Source organism: Patagioenas fasciata, chromosome 4, assembly GCF_037038585.1.
Source record: "Patagioenas fasciata isolate bPatFas1 chromosome 4, bPatFas1.hap1, whole genome shotgun sequence".
NCBI classification, from domain to species: Eukaryota; Metazoa; Chordata; class Aves; order Columbiformes; family Columbidae; genus Patagioenas; species Patagioenas fasciata.
In genome coordinates this window covers 46033093-46054731 of record NC_092523.1, presented here as the reverse complement: position 1 = coordinate 46054731, position 21639 = coordinate 46033093, and the positions used below count along the sequence as shown (strand labels likewise).

The window sequence follows — 21639 nt, the reverse complement described above, 5'->3', positions numbered from 1 at the left end:
GTTATTGTTTTTTAATGAGGAGACTAATCCTCTCTCAAAATTAGTCCCAGTGAGAACATCTAAATCTTTTTAGGTAACAGGTATAAATATGATTTATCAAAGACGTGTTCTGATTGCAGTAATCCACACATCCTTAAAGGATTCTGTTGCTGTTCTTGTTTTATAGTCAGATTCTAAACCACTACACATGTACTGAATTTTTCATGTAGGTTTACCTCTCACTGAGGGAAAAAAAAAGGAAAGGCATGACAAATGACGTAGGCCTTCTACCAAGTTAAAATGTCCTGGAATGGGGTTCTATTATTTTTAAAACAGGTGTCTCAGTTCATGATGTCTTTCATTTGCTCGTTTTTAACATTTATCTGTTCCTTTGTTCCTTTAGAAAACTTCAGGCTGCTTTGATTTTAGATTAAGGAATATTTGTGTTCCAAGACAGAGAAAATGGTTATTAAGATGATTACATTTCACATTTATCACAGAGAACAGCAGTATTATATTGTAAATACATGTTGTTCTCTTTGTATTTCACAATATCAAATTAAATTCGACTTTAAAAATCTGGAAACATCTTGACAATATTATAACATGTTTATAATTTCCACACAAATGCTACCTCTATGATTTTGAATGAGGAATGTTATTACATTTTAAAAAGTAATGTTAAAATAGGGATAAAAAATTGCAGAAACTTCTTAGAAGAAAACTGAATTTTTCTACTTTTAATGAAAGCATTCATCTATTTTAATGAAATGCTTCACGAAAGCACTGGCTGTTTTGCAAAGCAGCAAACAGGTCATACACCCTACTGTCATTTTCTATATGAATTGTCAAAAAAGCGTGACTGCAAACTGCATATTTTAAATCAGACTTCTATTTTGATGTACATAATTCAGCCATCTTTGCTGTGTGGGTGGATTTTGCTTTTGTTGCAGGGTTTTCTGGTTTTCCACCCAACATTAGAAATTGTGGCTTCTTCATAATGGGATTATATTCTCTAGATATGTATAGAGTAGCACACATAGTAGATATGCAAGCTTTCTGATATCATGCCAGAGTGCTACTCGGAAGAAAATGTCTATGTATGTATAATGTACATAAGAGAAAGCACACATGTCAAAGAAAAAGGAACACAGAAAGCAGCAGCAGCTAAGCAAAACTCAGAAATCTCAGTATGAGTTATAAAGAAGAGGTATCAAAATGTGTCAATTGCTGTATTAATTATCTGTACTCTGGGCTTGGGATTTACTCTGTGTGCAACCTTGTCAATAGAGTTTATTTGGAACTACAGCATATGTAGATTGTCTTTGCTGTTCCTTAAGAGTTGTCTTCTGACCTTAACAGCAAAGCAAGAACTATTCATTAACTGTCACCAGTCTAACTACATCGTGTCACGTAATTCCTCCCAGGAACATATCCAAGTGTCATAGTAACTTTTGCTGATGTTTCAGATTAATTTACTGCTGCAGAGTGCAGTGTTATCACAGTCATATCAGATGAAGATCTACATACTATAAATGCAAGGCAAGGTAAACTTCAGCTGGTTTGCTCTTCGTGAGCAGTGATGACAATACAGATATTTTAAGGAAACTGTACTAACTCAGTTTATATTAGTAGGTCATTATTTATTTCTTTTTATTTTTTTTTTTAATAGAGGAATAATTTATAAAACTGACTTTAACCATTAATTTATACCTAATAATACTGTTTTCTATCTTTTATTTAAAGATGCGTATTGGCCTTCATTCTGGATCTGTCTTTGCTGGAGTTGTTGGGGTTAAAATGCCTCGTTATTGCCTTTTTGGAAATAATGTAACCCTTGCCAATAAGTTTGAATCTTGCAGTGTACCTAGGAAAATAAATGTCAGCCCAACAACTTACAGGTACAGTGCTTCATATCTGTAAAATGTCAACCTGAAGTAGTTACTGTAGTAGTTCATTATCCTCCAGTTTGTTTTTTTTTCCCTCTGAAATTCTGCTGTTTGTTTTCCTTTTTCTCTTTTTATCTGATTGCTCATGAATGCATCATGGTTATTTTTAGTCACAACGCAACAAGCAGCAGCAAGAAAAAGGGTAGAAACAGTAGAGCCGATATTTATTTTCAGATGTCACATTTGGGACAATTTTGCTTCTTACCTTGCAGCTGTTCTTTGTTTTTGTTTTTGTTTTTTTTTTTACTTCTTCTTCTTCTTTAATATATTTGGCTCCTCTTTGAGCTATGTGGCTGTCAGTATGAACTGGATGCCAAACTGGCTGCAGGTGCCCTTCAAAGTAACAACCTAACTAAAGAGTTGTGAAACATCACCCTACACACCCTTATTCTATTTTGCTTCGGGAAGATGAATGAATAGGTTGCAATGAATCAACCACACCAGTGTTAAGTTGTACAGGTCTTGATACCAACTCAGTTTAAACCTTTTAGTGTGGAACTTAGGCTGTACTGTTTATCCACTCAAATCAGGCATTTTTAGTAATGTGTACTATGTGATTATGCAGAAAGCTAGCAGGCTCTCCCATGTGAAATACAGCGTCTTTGTCCTCCCAATCTCATACTCTCTTATTGTTATCTCTTTAATGTTGCTTAAAAATAACCTTGCAACATGTTCATGGCCAAGTAATAGCGTCTTATAGGTGCCAGGCAAAATAATAGGAAACTGTTTCGATTTTGAAGGTAACAGCAGTCTACAAGCTGAACTCCAGATCGAAGTCTGGATTTTATACCACTGACCTGATAGAGATGATTGTTTCTTCTAGAAATTCTCCCTATAGATTAGCAACCTGTGTTTCAGATATAGAAGACCACTGGGTTTATTGGACCCATGTGTGAAAAAAAACAAAATTATTAGAATATTAGAATTGGTAAAAGGATCTGAATAGATTAGTTAACAAGCTTTTCAGTATTTACTTAGTTGAAACATTAATTGTAGTGCTGGTTTCATGTGCAAATCTGAGACAGCTTTCAGTACTGAATAATTTTTGAAAATATTTACAGCAAACATAGCACCTACATGTAAAACATTGATGAAAGAAAAAAAAGAGAAGCAGTACTCCTGTTCATGCTGCTGCATAAGTTAATAGGTTATTAGGGTTACCAAATAAACAGTATTATTTTTTATTTTCAGTAAATAACATATAAATACTAAATTAGATTCTGCCCGGCTACATTCTACTCTGCTGTACATGAAGAATTATCAAATGTCTGCACTTGTAGTAACAACCAGTGACTGATTCATTTTTAATCAAGATGATTAATTTTTGTTCTAGGTTGTTAAAGGAGTATCCAGGTTTTGTTTTCACACCTCGCTCAAGAGAAGAACTTCCACCAAATTTTCCAAGTGATATCCCTGGAATTTGTTATTTTCTGGATGCTTATATTCAAGGAACAAACTCACAGACTTGGTTTCAAAAGAGAGATTTGGGAGATGGCAATGCCAATTTTTTCGGTGAGGAAACAGGAATAGACTAAATTGTACATTCACAAGTGTATAAAAGAAATTTATAAATATTTTGATTTTTTTTGTATAAATTGAAAATTTTTAAACATGTACGAAACATGAAAGCACTTTAGATTGTGATCACCTGAAAGCCAGTATTAAAATTTCAGGAAGTATGTCACTGACTACTTTTTATTTTTCCTTTGCGTAAGGAACATAGTCACTAAAATAATATTGGAACTTCACTGTTGAAAATGCTACTAAAGACTACATTTTTCCTGTGGTAATTTGTAAGTGCTATGTAACAACCTTCTCAGTTCTCTCTGTACTGAGAATTCTAGATGTATTGTATATGCAATGTGTCAGGAAATGCGATGTGCCACATGCAGTGTTGTGAGCTGGTGCTTACCAATGACTATTAAAAATATTTTTTCTTAGTGATTCCATAAGAAAATATCCATTAAAATATTGTCATTGCTATCACATACTCCTTCTGAGTGCATCATTTGGGCCACATCGTAGAAGCTGCTGACCATTTTCTAACACTGACTGGAGTCCATGTGTTGAAGGTGCTCAGCATCTTCTGGATCAGGCTGCTGATTGTAGCTAATACACATAGCAGAGTTTGCTGCTTACTGTTTCATGAACTTTGCGTGTATAAAATGAACATAGATTAAAACACTGTATAATCACATACTGAAGTCTCTGCAATGATCAAATAACATTTTAGTTCTTGGGTTTTTTAAAATACAAGAAATAATAATACCCACTTGCTATTATGTATTAGAGCAATAAATGTTTTCTTTTTGTTGTCAATTATATTTGAAATTTTTTAAAAGAAGTGTAATAAAACATGCTTTGGAGTGTTTGCTTAGAAAAGAAATTCCAGTCAGAGTGTATAAAATGGAACAGAAGCACACCAGTTTAAAGCTCTGATCCTTATTCAAGGACAGCAATGTGGGTATGACATGTTATTGAAATACCTATGGTATATTCGCTTGAAAGTTGCCAGGGGAATATACAGGTGAATACAAATGCTATAAAACATATGAACACTTATACAAAGCATTAATATTACTACCATACAAGCTTTTCTATTGTGGAGAGTGGAGACCTCTCAAGTGTCTGCCTCTGGAACTGGCAGAACAGGGTTAGTTATGAGTCCCAAGTTTAGGATTCTGCCTCTCAAAGTAACAGATCCATCTGCACAGAAATGCCTCTGTGCTGCAGTTTGATCCTGGCTGCAGGCTGTGGAGCTGCATTGCTTTCACCTACAAATATTTCCAGTAGTATCGTATACTATTAGTTATTATTCAAACTTATTGACCTCTTGACTTTTGGCCTATCAAGCCATAAGTCTTTCTTCAAGCCACTTTGCCACTGAATCATGTATTACTCCCTGAATATTTACAGAGAGCAATTACATTACATTAAGATGCCATTCTGTTCATTTTCTAAACCTAACTGGTTTATTTTGAAGCTGCTACACTGTTTTATCCTACTGTTTTTCAGTAATAACTCATACAGAGCAGGTACCATCAGAACCTTGAGAAAAATCCTGTAAGAGACTAGCACTAAGAACATTTTAAATGCATATTTTAATTCACATTTCCTGTAAGCAGCATTTGAACAAAACTCGAAACATTGAACCCTGCTGTTCCTTGAGGTCTCCTGTATCCATCCAAGATGCTTAGAAATAATTCTGTGACACAAAGTTGGAATCTGAAAGTCTCCCTATATATTATATATACACCTATCTCTTGCACATGCCATATATATACATGCACATATATAAGCATATGAATTTGTAACATTTTTTATAGCAGTGTTTCAAGGAAACAAGAACTCTGCAAGTCTTGGCTACTGCTCTTTATGATTTTGATCAGAAAATTCTGTTCTATTGGCATAAATACCCAGGGGCTAGAAGCAGTCCCATGTGCATGCTCCTGGAGTTAAAACTGAGTATTTGACTACTGATTTTTCAGTAGGCTCATGATATTGAGCCAGTAATGACTAAAGTCAGTAGGAATCTATACATCCCTGTCATCTGTTGAGTGTTTAAAAACAAAAGGACTTTTGAATAAAAAGGATTTCTTTCTCCGTATCTACCGAATGGGAGGGCCTCTTGGGAGGGAATGTCCTTTTGTCCCTAGAAAAGAACTACTGCCGGACTGGTTGATTCTCAAAGCCAGATTTCATCTAAGTCTGTAATTCAGTAGGATGTTCCTCATGGCAGTTCCTGACACCTTCCTGAGTGTATCTCTGTAACATAAAATGTGTCGTAGGCCAAAGTTCTTATTACAGATCAAATTAATCTTCCAGCATTACTTTTTATAACTCTCTTTTTTAATACACCCCAGGCTACATTACCTAGGATAGAATTGCTGTAGAATTAATTTTATTTCACTAACTTTTTTTCTGAAAAGTTCGAAACATTCCCATGTCTTCTTCAGCCTTAGTTCATGGAAGTATCCTGATACGGCATTTGAGTGTATATAGGAAGCAATATGCTTGAATGTCAGTAAAGTAAACAGGATTTAGACACGTATTTAAGACAATGATTCAATAAAGTGCTTTAAAATGTACTTGTGTTCAGACTTGTTCTACAAAAAAAACCCAGAAGTGTATGTTTAGCTTTAAGCATAACGTAAGAATTTAGGTCTCACTGAAGCTGTTCCTCTGTTCAAGTTGTTGTTTTGTGTGTTTTGTTTTTTTTTTTTTTTCTGAATGAATATATATTTAATAAGAGACAATTATCTTTAACTAATCTTTTCGCTTAGATGTTAAATAGTCCTTTTACTTTTCAAATAACTTTTCACTTAAATTAAAGCCAATGGGGAAAAAAAAATTGGAAAGCTTATGAACAAATTGTTGAGATAAACAAAAGCAAGGCAATTTAACTGATATAATACTGAAAGATTTTGCAAGGAAATAAAAGTTGGTTTTAAGCTGATGTCTTGTATAGTATTATGTTGTATGATATCATGAAAGTCTTAAGAAACTATGTAGTACTATTTATATAAATACACAAATATTATGTCCAGAAACAATTTTGTTATTATGTGATTTTTAAATTTTATTGGTTCATGAAGATTTCTCTGGGGCTGATTCCTGTTCACATTTACACCATGTGATGGAAGATACATTTTTATCACACTGCAATTTCTTTACCAAAAAGGTGTGAATGTCTCTTGAAATAAATAAAAATTGGGTCCTTTCAATCTTAACAGTGACATAGCACAAGTAAAAGCTATAGCAAAAGAATTCAACTAATTTTATTTCATTCAGGCAAAACCCAATAAGATTTCAGGGAGGTGTTGGAAAAATGTCCTTGTTGCTGGTGTCAGAGGAAGTGCAATTAGTATGGAGCCAGTGTTTTCTTTCTCTCTGAACTGCTGTCCAAAAACCAAAGCAAACGAACTCACAGAAACTGCCTAAGCAGTAAAGCACACAGATCATCCAGCCCCAGGCCAGAGTTACTTTTTCCTGGGAAATCTTAAAAAGGAAGAATTCAGACCTCCCCCAAACACAGTTTATTTCTCCCATCACTTTCTTTTGCATTCTCTGCAAAAACAGCTGCAACAGATAATACAGGAGGCAAAATCAGTATATCCAGCTGAAAGCCATCAGAATTAAGGGGACCTTCTCTTGAATCTTGGCAAGGGGACCCTTTTTCAAACCCCACCCATCCTATAACCTAGCAGGCCACTCTAGCTGCTGCCATTTTTCATGCCTGTTCATTGTTCTGCAAAAGCAGTGGAAGGGGAGTTTTTGTTTCCTGCAACAGCAATATTTTTTGTGGCTATTTGCCATATAGTGTACAAGGGATTGTTGCTTTCAAACATTTCAAGAAGTCAGCATGGCAGGAACCAAAGTTAACATTGAGGCTGTTTCTGAAATGAAAGCTAGGACTTTTCTGACTCTAAAGTGTGCTAGATGTGTGCTACAACAAGCTTTAGAGACCCCCTGAAACCATCTCTTATTGTATGGCTGCTCACAAATGCATAGGAAGGAAATAATCAGATGCAAGATAGATTTTTTTGGTTTTTAATTTCCCAATCGATTTGCATGAGTTCATTGTCAGTCCTTTTCTGCAGAACAAATGGAGAGAGTAAAACTCACTGTCTTACGTTACCGAGCGTTGGTCTGATACTGAAGCATAAATAAAAGATGGAAAATAATCGATGGTTCTGGAAACTCTGCTACATCCAGATGCAACAGTTTAAAGATATGTACTCTCCTGAGCACAAACAGTAGGATCTGAATGTTAAATATGCAGTTAGGCTGGAACATGAAGCTGGAAAGCTAGTCAAAGAAATAATAAACTGTGAAAGAATCTAAAACAAAGTAAACAACCTTATAAAGTTGTGTGTCATCTACTTCAGCAGATCTTTGATGCTAACAGTAAAATTGAGCCAGTGGTTTCCCAGTATAAACGGAAATGAACACATTGGTTTGCAGCCCCATTATAAGGCCTCCTTTGAAGATCTGTGCTGAAATTGTTTCTCATCATCTGAGCAGTAAAAAGTTACAAAATGTTGTGCCACTACACCAACAAATGCCATATTCAGATGAGTATCCTGCACACGCAGCATGTAATGGGAAATAACCTAGAGGAATACGTGCAGTAACATCCCAAGGATGTGAAAAGGGGCAGGTTAAGTCATAGATACACTTCCACTCTTGTGATTTTTTTCAGCCCAAACAAAACCTATCAAAGAAATATTTAAGACAATAATGTTCCTGGGAGCTTTGGACTACAAGCCTATGAAAATCAACAGGAGTCTTTCCACTGATTGCAGAAGGTGTCAGAGAAGATCTAGACACATGATTAGTTTGCTCTGCATTGCTAAGATTAAACTCCTCTTACAGGAGGATGCAACAGAGCCCGCAGAGTTTCTCAAATCTACTGCATTACAGAACAGCACTGGTATATTGAGGGCTGTTTCAGTCACAGCTTGTCAATACCAGTATTGGATAATGAATGTAACTGTATAGTGAAATAGTGTATAGTGGTATAGTAGAAATAATGAATCTTGCTGAAGTGATCTTAAGAACAGATTTCTGCACCTGGGAAGTATTATTATGACAATCCCAAATGTCAAGTCTCAGACCATTATGATTTGAAACAGACAACTAAACAATACCCATAATTCAGTTTGATGTCAGTAAAGTAACTCCATCTTCTGTAAGTGAAATCCAGCAATACCATATAAGGCAGGATTAAAGTAAATATAAACTGTAAGGGTCCAAGTCCAAACTAAAAAATGCAACTTATTAAAAAACTTTCTTTGTTTTATGTTTGGGTATTAACACAAACCATATTGAACTGAATGTAGATGTTCTTGGCCAGCTAGTGGTTTTCCCAAAGTTACTATCTCATTAAGTGCCCTTTCATCCAGCATAAAAGGATCCTAAGCTATTTTTTACTTTCATGGATCTCAACAAGAATTTCCAGATGAAGCTAGCGTCTCACATCAGGAAAAAACATGTATACCATCACTTTAAAAGTACAACAGTTGTTTTTCTCCTGTGACCACTGTCTGCAACTCTTTTGGCTTTCTGACAGCCCATACAGGAAACTCCTCCTGAGAAACATGTTCAGGGAGACACAAAGTGAAGAAGCTGCCTTGTGGGATTTCAGCTACAGAAAATACTTTCTAAAAGGCTACTTTCACATCAGCATTCCATCCCATGCACATCCCAGTTGTGGCTAGTGCCTCAGTTTCTCTCCCACTGCAGAATACCAAAAAGCAGCTGGGCAGCAGCTCATGAGCCTTACCTAGTGCATGAGGGTGCCCAAATGTGAATGAGATGGCATGCTGTAGTGAACAAGCTTTAGGCTTTGAAGTACATCAGATACAGTCCAAATGGTTGCATGATGTGCATAATACATGTGACCTAACGGTCCTGATACTGGTAGGGCTGGGCCTTGAAAACAGCCCAGTACTAACAGCTTAGTCTGATATGTGCTTTATCTTTTTGACTTAGAGCCTTTCCTTCAGCTGAAACCAAATCTTGCCTAAGGCCTACCAGACAGTCTTGATTCAGCAGGCATCTGGAATGGTCGCTGGCCCCTCTCCGCAAGTCACTTGGTTGAATTCCTTAATTCAGCATCTTCCAAACTTTTAAAAGTGGATGTAGAAGAAAGTCAATTTCACAGTTGTCTAAAGCAATTTTGACCTTTGCAGATATCAGCACTTTTGAAGAAGTGTCACTCAGGTACACAAAATTGCCAGGATAATCTACTTTCTGAAAACCATATCCAAAAAGAATTCTATGTAATCCCTCCAGTATCATTTTAGGACCATGAGGGTTTACCCTATATACAGTCTGAGCAAGTGGATTCCCTTCAAACTTGTGAAGAATGGGGATGTTGTTAACACTGATTCTCAACCCAGTCTTGTCGTTTCCTAGCCTTCCGGCAGCATACCCTGTGGGATGTGCTGTCGGGACTTCTTTCACATTTTATATCCTCAAAAATATTTTATAGGTGTGTGAAGATGAAGACTACGCAACATCTGAATGTACTGTTATGCCTATGTGACCCAAAAGCAGGGTTTCCCTCTACTGTTCTTGGAGTGCCTATGATATGAGGTTTGCCTAATTTCTGATGGCTATCCTCCCATAATTTGTCTACCTACTTACTAGCAATTTTAACAGAAATCTTTACACAGATTCAAAAGTTCACCGAGCAATAGATGAGATTTCAAAAGATTCTAAATGTTGTCATTTAACTCACTGACAGGGAGGTCCCAACCCATAAACTGCATTTTTTTTTTCATAAAGTATGTGAACAGTTCAAATTTTCAACCGATATTGCACTATTTTACTGAGCTCTGAACTTCCGTAATTTTACTTACATCTAGAATCCATCTGAACTGATTAGCATCTATGGCTCTATTGATTTCATGTAGCAAGGTCTCTGCCCAAGAGCTATTACAATAGTAGCCATCAAGCATTTGTCCTATAATCCTTTTAGGTAATCCGTTTATCTCTTGGATGTATTTTGATTCTTTTTAAGCAAACAAAAAAAATCAGTACTCTCCCCAGGATTTTTATTGCATACGCTGAGGCCAGGTCTTTAGGTGGCACAAAGGGCTTTAAACTAAATGTATTTTTCAAGTATTGCAACATATTTTTTGTTACACGTATATGATAACATATGATGACAGCATGTTATTTCTGGAAAGTCCCTGGCATGTTGCCAGTAATCCTGTGCTGAAGAAGTCCTGTTTTAAGGGTCATACCTTACTTGGAGAACCCTTCTAGAACCCATGTGCAGCAGCTTACTGATACAATGCAGTGTTTATTCATGTTGGCTACTGACAAGGACTTAACACCATCAAACAAAGTTACTGAAAGCACTCATTATTATGCCTTTAACTTCACTAGCCTTTGCAAAATGAATGCACAGAAACAGAAATGTCTGTGATCACTTTGCCCCTCAGATTCTTCACTTTTTCGAGGACACTAAAAGCTAAGCGGTTGCAACTGAGGACATAGCTCTGTTCCTGCAAAGGCAACCACTGCAAAGGGCACTGGCAGCAGAGCAGACATAGCCCTACAGCCCTACCTCCAGGAACCTGCCGGGCACTTTGATTAATCTTCTCAGCATCTGGCAAGTCCCAGCAACTCCAGCTGGAGAAAAACATTTGGAAAGTCCTTTTTGATATGCAGGAAACTGTACGACAGAGGTTCGAGGGGTTCCTCGCTGAGGTGAGCATGGGGGTATGAAACCCGTGCGGAATGTTCCTATTTCCTCGGCCTGCCCCTCCTTCTCTCCCCCGCACACGCCAGCCTGGGGCGACAGCAAATGCTGTTATCCCGCCGACCGCCGCCTGAGCACCTGAGGGGGCGCAGGGGGAGCCGCAGACCTGGCAGTGCGCACAGAGAACGCACCAAGCTACCGGGGCGGCCGGCCCAGCCCGCTACCTCCAGCTCCCCGCTGGGCACGGGCGATGGCGCCCGCGGCCGCTGCGGGACAGCGACCAGCTCCGGGGCGGCGGCCACCCGCGGCCCGCGCGACCAGCCCCTTCACCCCGCCGCATCCCTCAGCCACCCGCAGTCCCGCCTCCGCCTCTGATTAGAGGAGAGCATGGCGGCCGCTCGCGCCATTGGATACTGTAGCAGCGGCCGCGCTCGCCATTGGTTGCCGGCGGATGCCATTCGGGGCGGTGGCGGCCGGGGGAGGCGGTGGGGCGATCGGGACTGATCTGCTCCGCGGCTTTGGCGGCGGCAGCGGCACCATGGTGAGCTCCGCCGGGCCACCTTCCCTACCCGGGAGAGCGGGGCTGACGGAGACGTTTGGCCTGGCCTGGTCTGCCCGGGCCCATGGTGGGAGGGAAGAGGCTGAATCCGCTTGGGGAAGAGGGAGCCGTGAGGGGAGCCGACCCCCAGCCCTTTGTTTTGGGGGGAGCTGGGAGGAGCGGGGTGGGTTTCGGAGGGGTCGCGTCCTGCCGGGTGACCGGCACCGGGGTGGGACGGGTGGGATGTGATGCTGCGGGGCGGCGGAAGCGGCTCCCCCGCCGGGTGCCTGACCGCGCTGCCGCCTCGGCTTGCCCCGCAGTACGGCTTCGTCAATCACGCCCTGGAGCTGCTCGTCATCCGCAACTACGGCCCCGCCGTTTGGGAGGACATCAAGTGAGTGTGCGCGTGCCCGTGCGCGTTCCCGTGTGCGCGTTCCCGTGTGCGTGTTCCCGTGCGCGGGTCCGTGTGCGTCTCCCTCCGCCCCGTGGCGGGGCCGGGCTGGGCCGGCGGGGGTACCTGTCAGGCCGGCCGGGGCCCGTGGGCGCCCCGTGTGACGCCCCGTGTGACGCCCCGCGCGGCTCTCGGGTACCGGCAGGTCTATATAAACGCCCAGCAGCGGGCCCCCGGAGGTGGCTGTCAGCCGCGACAATACCGGCACGGCGCGGTTGTTGTTGCCGCATTTCGTCCCTCTCGAGGCCTTTCTTTACGCCGCACAGTCCCACCTTGTGCCTTCTTTACCGGTATCCAGGAGCCGCAGCGGAGATGACATTGATCCCCGCGGTTCCCTCGGTTGTGCAAAGTATGTGACAGAAGTGTCCAAAATGTGCCGGAAACCCCGGAGGCCCTTCCTTGAGTCAGGTCACCAGGTGAACCGTGCAACAGCTACATTTCTTTGCATTCCTGAATGAACTGACATCGAGTTTTTAGCTGGTAAACTCCATCTAAAATGAGTGTGAGATTTTGGTAATGTGTGCAGCTTGATATTTTAAAAGCTTCTGCTATGTAGAAGTATAACTTCATGTACGTGTAAGAATGATTTTTTGCTTCTATTGAACGTGATTTCTTGTGTCCAACCCTTGCTTGTCAGGCGTTTTTCCAAGGAGAAGACTGTCTTCACTTAAACTTTTGATGAATCGTGGGATTGCATAAGAAATTTGAGATGAGTAGTGCAAAGAAAATTTACCATACATATGGTAGTATTGATACTTAGGAAAAACTACTAGAAATATTTTTAAAAATACAGAAATGCTTGGAGTTTTAAACTTGCATTGTAAGGCTTTGTGTAGCTACATGATTAGAAGAAATGGTTAATGTCATCTGTTAATATCATGTTTTAAGGGACAGGTAGATAATCCAACTTGGAGAAAAGAGTCTTCTTTCAGATGGACACCTTCTTCTGTACTCCTCTCTCCATTTATTTTGGGCCAGCTTTAATATGTAGCTGTGTTGTCATTGTCCTAATACAGTTTTCTGAGTGAAAGGACTGCTCTTAACTCTGAGATTTCTGTGACCATGGCACTTTTTTTTATCAATGTGGTCATTAAAATTGTGGTAACCTTACACAGTACCATGAAATCAGAGCATCACATAAATGTTGGTTTGAGGACCTCTGGAGGTCAGCTAGTCCAGTCTCTGTTCCAGCCAGGACAGTCACTGGCACTAGATGAGAACTCAGCTATGACTTCCATCTGCCTGAGTCTTTAAAATCACCAGAGGTGGAGAGTCCAAAGTTCTGGTTCGGCAGACATTCACTGTTCCTGTGATCCCCAACAGTCTATAAATTATATTTTGCAAATGCGGTTCTATGGATTGCGTAGATGAATCTTCAGTGAATGCCACATAGTTTTGGGCTGTAAGTTAAGTGAGCTATATACATTTCTTTTGCTTACATATCTTATTTAAACACACTGACCTATTTTAAATTCTTACGGTTTGATGCTGGTTTTATGTGACACATCTAAGTCAAGAGACTTAGTGAAAAAAAAAAAGTTATAAATCATTTTCTGTGAAAATTGTAATACAATCTGTATAAAGTATAATGTTCACTCTTTCCTGGCATGCCAGCCCTTGCCAACACGCTTATGAGTATTATGGTCCGCTTTTGTCCAGATTACCCAGTGAACAGAGTTTGTATTTAAAACTAATCTGTCTGAGAATATACAAAGTTTCACCTTCTAGTACAAGGTCATGTTGCAGACTGTCAGAACCCAGTCATAATTCCTGATGCATCCTATCTCTACGATTTTACACACACCTAATAGAATACTGAGGTTAACTAAAGCCTGTGAGGAGTATTACTTATTTAACATTTTGGAGAAATTTAATAGAAAGATATGAAATATTTTGCTAAAGGTCAGCTGTGAAAATTCAGGAAGCTGCTACATCCTGTTTCTGTCTTTCAGCTGAGAAACATTTCTGTCTCGTAGCAGCCCAACAAGTAGGCTCTCCTATTAATTCACAGAGAAGATGCATTTCTGGAAGGAAACTGTGCCACAACACAACCCGAACAAAAGAATGTAACATCATCTGCAAGAAAGAACCAATATATGCAACAACTGCCATAGTTCCTTATGCAAAAGTGTTTGCAACAGGATATTTATTTAGCAGGATTTATCTTACAAACTTCTGTATCCTGGAGTTTAGAAACCACCAAACAAACCCCTATATATCACACCGGAACAGGTTATTGTGGTTGTGCTGGTTTAGGGGATAGTACAGGGTCAACTGGTAGCCACTAAAGGCTTGTTAGTTTTGGTGCTTTAGGTTCCTGTGGTGCATTTGCAGTAGTGTTGTGGAAGAGGTTAGGTGTTTTACCTTATGTAAGCAAATACAGACTTCTTGCAAAGGCTTTGTTAGAAGTGTTAATCATTTAGGAAACAATAGGAAGAAATACACCAGCGCTGTGGCATGCTGGGTTGAATCAATTGAATCACCGATGATTAAACTGTAGTAGTAAATGTCCAAGGGTCTTTGATTGTTTTAAAAAACATGAGAGGAACTTTGCACTGTTAGTGTGGTTGAATTTGCAACAATGTAAGCATTTCTGTGAAGCAGAAAGGGTTCTGGGTAGTTCAATACAAAATTTGACATCTAAGCTTTTTTTTTTTTTTTCCCGTGTTGATCTGAACACATATTGCTATTTTATTCTCCCTTAAGTCACCGCAGCAGCTGTGAATCAGCATGGGTTGTGATTGCTGATTGATTCTCAAAGGCCAGTGGGTGAATTAGTACTTAATATTGATAGAAGTGAAAAGAAAACATAGAACTGACATTCTTCAAAAAAGAGAAGTACATTCAGAAAAGTTAAATAGTGAATTGAAAGGGTATTCTCCAGCTGAAGCACGAAGACTATTGCCTTCTGTAGCCTCTTCACTCAAAAGTGACTTTGAGTGAAGTTCTTAAATATAGATTATGGGAGACCAAATAGTTGAGTTTGGTGCTTCTATGAGAGTCGTGTTTTCATTGCCATCACTTAATGTTAACTGAGTCAGAATGATGGCTTCAAGTGTCTGTTTCTGCTGTTTCACTAATTTTTCAACATTCTTGTGACACCACGATCTTTCTGAAAAAGATATACACTGGTTTTGTTTTTAAATGTCCCAGAATAGAATTCTTGGGAAAGTTAGACTCCAAGTTGTGGGTTTTTTTTCTCCCACTTTTAAAACAGAGCATAACTAAAATAACTAAACAATGGATTTTTTTTTTTTTTTGTAAACATGAGGCATCAAGCTCATGGAAAAATTATAGTATATGTTCTGAAATTTTACTGAACATCAGTTTTGTCAGCTCAATGGAAATATGGCTTGGTTTTGCTAAAGAACTAGAATTAAAATGCTTAAAACCTGGAACAATTCAGACCCACGTATTTCTGAACGAACATTGCTGATCCCAAATAAGTTGAATTCAAAATAAGGTGAAGCAAGCTGGCATATGATCAATGAAAGATCATCTTCATTAATGGAGTCTTCATTAATTTTCTTAATGCAAAGTCTCAAAACCTCATTTCTCCTTAGTTTTTCTCTGGCTACCACTCACAGAATTGAGAATTTGGTCTTGCAGACAGTTTTTTTGTGATGAACCCTGGAAGCATTAGAGGGATTTAATGAAGCTGGATGAGAGAGGAGGAGTGAGCACCACTGGGGAGAGTCGTGCAGTTGCTGAATTCTGCATTAGCAGATTTTTCTTAGTGGAAAGTGAAGATGGTTCAGGATAATAATTTAATTTGCTTACTGTCAGTTGCAAGCAGAATGTGGGCTTTGCATTGTAGTTCACTCCTTCAGTCCTTGGAAGGAGAGACTTAGAACCTGGAATACACAGAGGCATGCTTCTTTGATCAACACTCCGCTAGTTCTGCAAACAGTTATTTTCTTAGTAAGTAAACTGTTACTTAGAGCTGTTAACTACATCTTTGGTCAGAAGACACTTTTGAGTTGTCCCTTTCCTGCTTAAGAGAAAACCTCTCTCAAATCCCTTATTTTGTCAGGGCTATTTCAGATTGTGTGGCCACAATTGAAATGGCTTGAAAAGATGGTTCTCAGGATTCCTTTTACATTAGATATCTTCAGTTCCTCTGCAGCCAGTGTAAATGTCAGCTGACATAAACTAAAAGCTGTCAGGCCTGGCCATTCTCACATACTTGCCATTGTGTTCTCATGTCTGATCAAGACCAAATTTGTACTGCTGGGTGATATAGTCGTGTGTGAACGTGATAGTCATTAATGTGTATGGAATTACTATCTATGTCAAAACAGAGAGATTACCCACATTAATACAAAAAAAAAAATCCAAGTCTTCTGAAGGTCTGTCTTCTCTAGTAAGTTTTCTGTGATGGACATTATTTACAGGTGTGGTTACACATTTTTAAAGGGAGCTTCTATAATGATGAAATGTGAGCTCTTCTGCAACAGGTGTTGCATGTGGCTGAGCTGAACAGCCAATGCATGTGAAATTCTGATCACTCCATTCAGCAGCTCTAAAGGCTTAATTGTATAACAAAAAAGAATTAACAGGGATGTCCTCTTGAAACAGCTTCAGGACAATATGTAGTAACTAGGGCCATGTTGTCAGCAGGGAATATGTACATGGTCATTTATCCTGTGTTTCCCAACAGTATCCCTTCATGTTTGATTAAATGAATACAGGCTTTTCCCATGGGCTCCTAAATCTGAATTTAGGCGAGGTTAGATGCTCTAACTGTGACACTTTCAAATATATTGCCAAGAAAAGGAATGAGAGCTCAAATATCATATTAAAAATGCATTAAAATGCTTCATCACAAGACTTCAGGATAAATTAGCTTTTCCGCATAAAGGTATATGAAAGAACTGGTTTTGCAAAATGAGATGGCAAGATTAGTCAACTACAGTCTTCATCTTCCTTCTGTTTGTATGGTAGTTCCCACAAAAAAAAAAGTTCCCACAAAACCATGTGTAGCCTGATGAGGATGGAAAAATTTGAAGAGAAGCTGAAAACTCTGTGCTTGCAAAACTAACTACCTAGAGTTCAAACCAATTGATTCTAGAAAATAACATCTGTGTTGAAACTTTCACAGTAGCAAAATAGGCATTTTGTACCCCAAGAGCCACATATCCTTTGCTGGCTGTACCTCAGTGTGGAATGCAGAAGGCAATAATCTTATTTTCGTGGTACTCTATGCATAGCAAAGAATTAAGGCATTATCCTGCCTTTGTCCTTTTTTGTCCTCCTTTTTGGGTGGGTTAGGCTGGTGTGTGCTGTCCACACATGCTATTACCTGCCAAGACTCCAGCTCTGGGGAGCCCACTGGGTAGCACAAACTTTACATGGATCCATGTAAAGTGCACATGAAAGAAGAGCAAAAATATATCACTTGTCCAATGAGGAAGGAAAGTGTTGTTGTTCTGCCCCAAACTTCACAGATTATCACCTACCAAAGCTCCAGGCTAGTTGACTTATCAGAATTTGTTTTCTATAACTATGAAACATGGCAGGTTGAGAAATTATCCTGGTGCAACCTAAGTGGAAAGCATCTCTTCTCAGTTTCAAGTTGGGTTCAACTGAAGTGGTGGAAAACCCTGTACAATTTTGGGGATGGAGATAAGCTGTAGGGCTATCACTTGCCTTGAGAAAACAAAACAGACACAGAAACTTGTGCATCATGTTGGTAATAGTTAACATAGGTCAGACTTTAGTAACTCCGTGTGGCTTTTGCAGTAAAATGTAGGTGATTTAAGAATACATGCTCATTGGGTGACTTTTCAAAGGCATTCCTAGCAGTGAGGGACATCACTGTTGTTGCAGGTTGCCAGTTAAATTAGGAGAAGTAAATGCTTTTATTCATTTATGCATTTAAAAATGTCTGCCACTGACTTTCACTAGAATTTAGATATTTATGAACTCATTGACGGAATGTGATATTCTGATTAATTTTATTTGCAGCTATATTCCAAAATAGTAAAAAATATAAAATCAAATAATAGAATAGCAAATCTACTCAACTCTGCCTTTAAGAGTATGTTTTACTCTTTTTTTACAGGGGACAGAATTAGACTTTTTTGAAACTCACATTGGTTCCTGGGAATTTCTGGCATAGCAAAAACTGTACCTTTTTATGCTTCTTGAACAAAGCAGATAATAGAAAATCTTTTGTAGCTGCAGAATAAAGGCACTAGCTTGACTTATTGTGTCTGTATACTGAATTAAGAATGTCACCTTGGCAAAACACAATTTACATTTTTTGAAAAATCGTGTAAAAATCAAGGTTTTGGCCTGTTACTGTTGCTTAGCGCAATGTTGAGATGTAATAATAATTCATATTATACTATTGTTGGCCTTTTCAGAAATCACACAAAAGCTGTAATGACAGACTGTTGTTACAAGTGGCAACAGTAAGCTCTTAAGAGGTCTAGGAATTCAGGTAAGTTGTAGGTCTGATGCTGGTGGCATGTAAGGTCCAGGAAAGCTGTGTTTTGAGCATAGAAAGTGCTGAGTACCTTGAAAAAACAGGTCCACCTGTCTCAAACTGAGCACACAAAGTTAATGAAACCTTTCTGATCTGTGGTAGTCTTGCCTGCTTAAAATGGAAATGGTATAATTAACCTCTTGTTGGAGAGCTAATTAATGCTCGTGCATGCAAGTAAGTATAGGGATCAATTCCACAGGAATGCTTGTTACAAAGGAATAATTCTGTCTCAGAGCTGGATTTGAACACTGCTGTAAAGTTAGAAATTAGATTAGAAAACTATGCTGTAACCTCAAGCCTCAGGTTACATATTGATGAATGGAATAAAATTAAATACAGAATAGTTGTGCGAGGGCTGAGTAGAGTCTAGTGTCAGTATGGAAAGAACTGGTAGCCTGGAGGTAGAGGAGCAGGTTCTGTGGGCTCATGGGGCAACTGGTGGGTTGTGTCGTGCAGGCTCGGGGTGAGCCAGGGACATGTGGCTTGGAGCAAACTTCAGTCGTGTCACTATGAGCGGTACCTCAGTCCATCTCTCCTACTTTCACAAAACAACAAAAAAAAGCTGATAAAATGCTTGTGTCCCTTTATGAGACACTTGTTTGGCTTCTTCATAATAATTCTGGAAAACACCATCTTTTCTAAGTTTTCAGCTGGCTGTAGTTTCTACATACATAGCAACCCTTTAAAAAGCATGTAAACCAGCACCATAGTTTATACCAATCTGTCTACAGTGGTAACCATGTCACTTCTGCTACGAGAGAAGGTGGATAATCATCAGCTTAGAATGTAAAGTTTTTGGAGAAACTATATTTGTTTATTTATATGTGTATGTATAGGCATGTGAATGTCATGTCTACGTAACTACAATGTGGCCTGGGCAATAAAAATGTAAACTAAATAGGAGATAAGAATCAAAGATCTGTACAAAATGTGAGGTGTGGCATTTCGGTTAGGTATTGTGTAGCTGAAGCAAATGAGAGGCTCTTCCAGTTTCTTGTATTTCTCAACAAGGGCTGATTGCAAGACAAACTTGGCGCCAAACTCCTTTTAAACTTCTAAGCATAGGTTTGGCTGTGCCTACCTAGAACTTCAATTTTTTTGGATCCTATTAATGCCTTTGGGATTTCTCCCATCAGATTTCTGGCTTTCCTATTCCTTTCTTACGTATGTCTCTTCCCAGGAACTGTAAAAATCTCCAGGTGGCTAAGGAGTGGTTTATGGATTTGTCGAGGGTTAAGATTGCGGGGTGGCAATAAAACCCTGGCAGATGTATTGTTAACCTCCTCTTTCCCCCCACTTCCCTCTTCTTCCCCTCCCTCTCCCCCTTCCCACTCAGGACAGGCGATTGGCAGGGAAAGAAGGACAGAGAGAGAAGAGTTGGAAAAATTAAAAATGTTTTACTAATGCTATTAGTAAGAATAGAGAAAATAATACAAAATATACAAAACCAATCTTGAAAGTCTCAGCAACTGCAGAGCTGGCACCCAAAGTCCTGATTAGACTCTGCAACCAACCAGAGCTGGATTCAGTCTCTCACTAGGTCTCAGTTTGCAGGGACGACTAACAAGGTCCTCTCCTAATGTCGGCCATAAGCAGAAGGGAAAAGAAGGCAAAAAAGGGCAAAGAGGACGAGATCCTCGTGATCTCCCGCTTTTATATGAAGTATTTACGTGAATGGAATGTTATACACCGTTGGTCAGTTTCTTGGTCACCTGTTTCTTGTTGCCCCTCTCGCGAGATGTGAATCTGTCATTATCAATAAGTTAGCATTCCATTGCTATGTTTACCAAAACATGTATCTGGTTCTCCAGGAAAATGCAGCTAATATGAAAGCTTTAGCTGACAGGCAAATTCACTAAAAGAGAAACTTGTTTTTTAACAAAACCAGGACAGGATTTTACCACATAGACATGTGTAGCTCTATATTGCAGTGGTGGTAATCAGCCCTGTGTGAATCATCTCTCCTGCTTTGTTAAACTGCTATGAGCTTGCTCAGTATTTCCCTTTCACAGCCCACGACTAATTTATTATAAAGAATACTTACTTTACAGTTTACCTGAAATTACTGGGGTTTTTCATGCTCAAAAAGGTTGTAGACATACTGTGTTAATTATCTTAATTGTCTTCTCACCATGAACGCTAATGAAAAAACAGACTATTCACTGGAGTTTTAGATTGGAAGTCCAGACTTACTTTGGATCATGTAGGATTCAGTTATAACTAATTGCAGCGGTTGGTGGAAAAACATTAAAACTGATTTATTGCAGCCTCCATAGCACCATGTGGGTTTCCCCAGTGCTGAAGATGGAGTGTTCTGTTCAATCAATCTTGTAACAACTTCGAAAAAATACAGATTAGTTATAAATAGATGTCAGAAAGAGACTTTGGAAATCCATTAGTAGTGAAAGGACAGTAGATTTTTTTTTTTTTTTTTAATCCATACACCTCTTTAACATTAACGAGTATTTATCTAGAAAGTGGCATTAAGTAGGGACACTTATTGTTGGTTTTGTTTCTAAGTCCTTATTCCATAGTATTCCAAAGTTCTAAGCATTTTTTTTAAAGTTTTCTTTAAAACTGTTGCTGAATGGATGGCTCTTTGTGGGTCTGGAGGTTAATGTTCACAAGATTTATAGGGTCAGGCCACTACACTTCCTGCTCCTTCAGTTCCTCACAGCGGAAGGATCTGCTTGAAGGTCAGGAGTTTAAACTGTGTGGTGCCAAATTCTCTAGTTTTCTGGGAAAGGCTTAGCTGAAAGGAAATAGTGGCATTTTGTGAAAAATGTTGTGAGTGTTCCTGCAGCATCTCTCAGGTACTTTGCAGTCTTCCCAAGATTGGGAAGTGCTTTTAGACCTGTCAGGATACCAGGTGTTAGAAACATCGCTCACTCTTATAAATGAAATACTTAGAAGAGTATTTTGTAAATACCATTCCTTTTAGTCCACTTGTGTAAAATGAAGCAAAATAATACTAGCTTTGTATTTAAAAAAATATTTTTAGTGTTTGGAGTAGTAGCA

The 21639-nt window shown here is 39.2% G+C and overlaps 2 protein-coding genes across 9 annotated transcripts in view; both read left to right on the top strand.

Annotated features, from left to right (window-relative positions):
* GUCY1A1 (guanylate cyclase 1 soluble subunit alpha 1) overlaps positions 1 to 6481 on the top strand; it is a 38974-nt gene extending 32493 nt beyond the window's left edge. For all 5 annotated transcript variants that reach the window (XM_065836441.2, XM_065836442.2, XM_071807765.1 and 2 more), the window contains 2 exons: positions 1726 to 1880; positions 3262 to 6481. In XM_065836441.2, coding sequence (XP_065692513.1) covers positions 1726 to 1880; positions 3262 to 3463 — 357 coding nt within the window. In that variant the 3' untranslated portion in view covers positions 3464 to 6481. The remainder of the gene's footprint in view (positions 1 to 1725; positions 1881 to 3261) is intronic.
* A 5096-nt stretch (positions 6482 to 11577) lies between these two features.
* GUCY1B1 (guanylate cyclase 1 soluble subunit beta 1) overlaps positions 11578 to 21639 on the top strand; it is a 44233-nt gene continuing 34171 nt past the window's right edge. For 3 of the 4 annotated variants that reach the window (XM_065837877.2, XM_065837874.2, XM_065837875.2), the window contains exons 1-2: positions 11578 to 11683; positions 12001 to 12074. In XM_065837877.2, the coding sequence (XP_065693949.2) occupies positions 11594 to 11683; positions 12001 to 12074 (164 nt within the window). In that variant the 5' untranslated portion in view covers positions 11578 to 11593. Of the gene's footprint in view, positions 11684 to 11732; positions 11752 to 12000; positions 12075 to 21639 lie in introns of those variants that run through there. The other variant, XM_071807764.1, reaches the window with a different exon arrangement.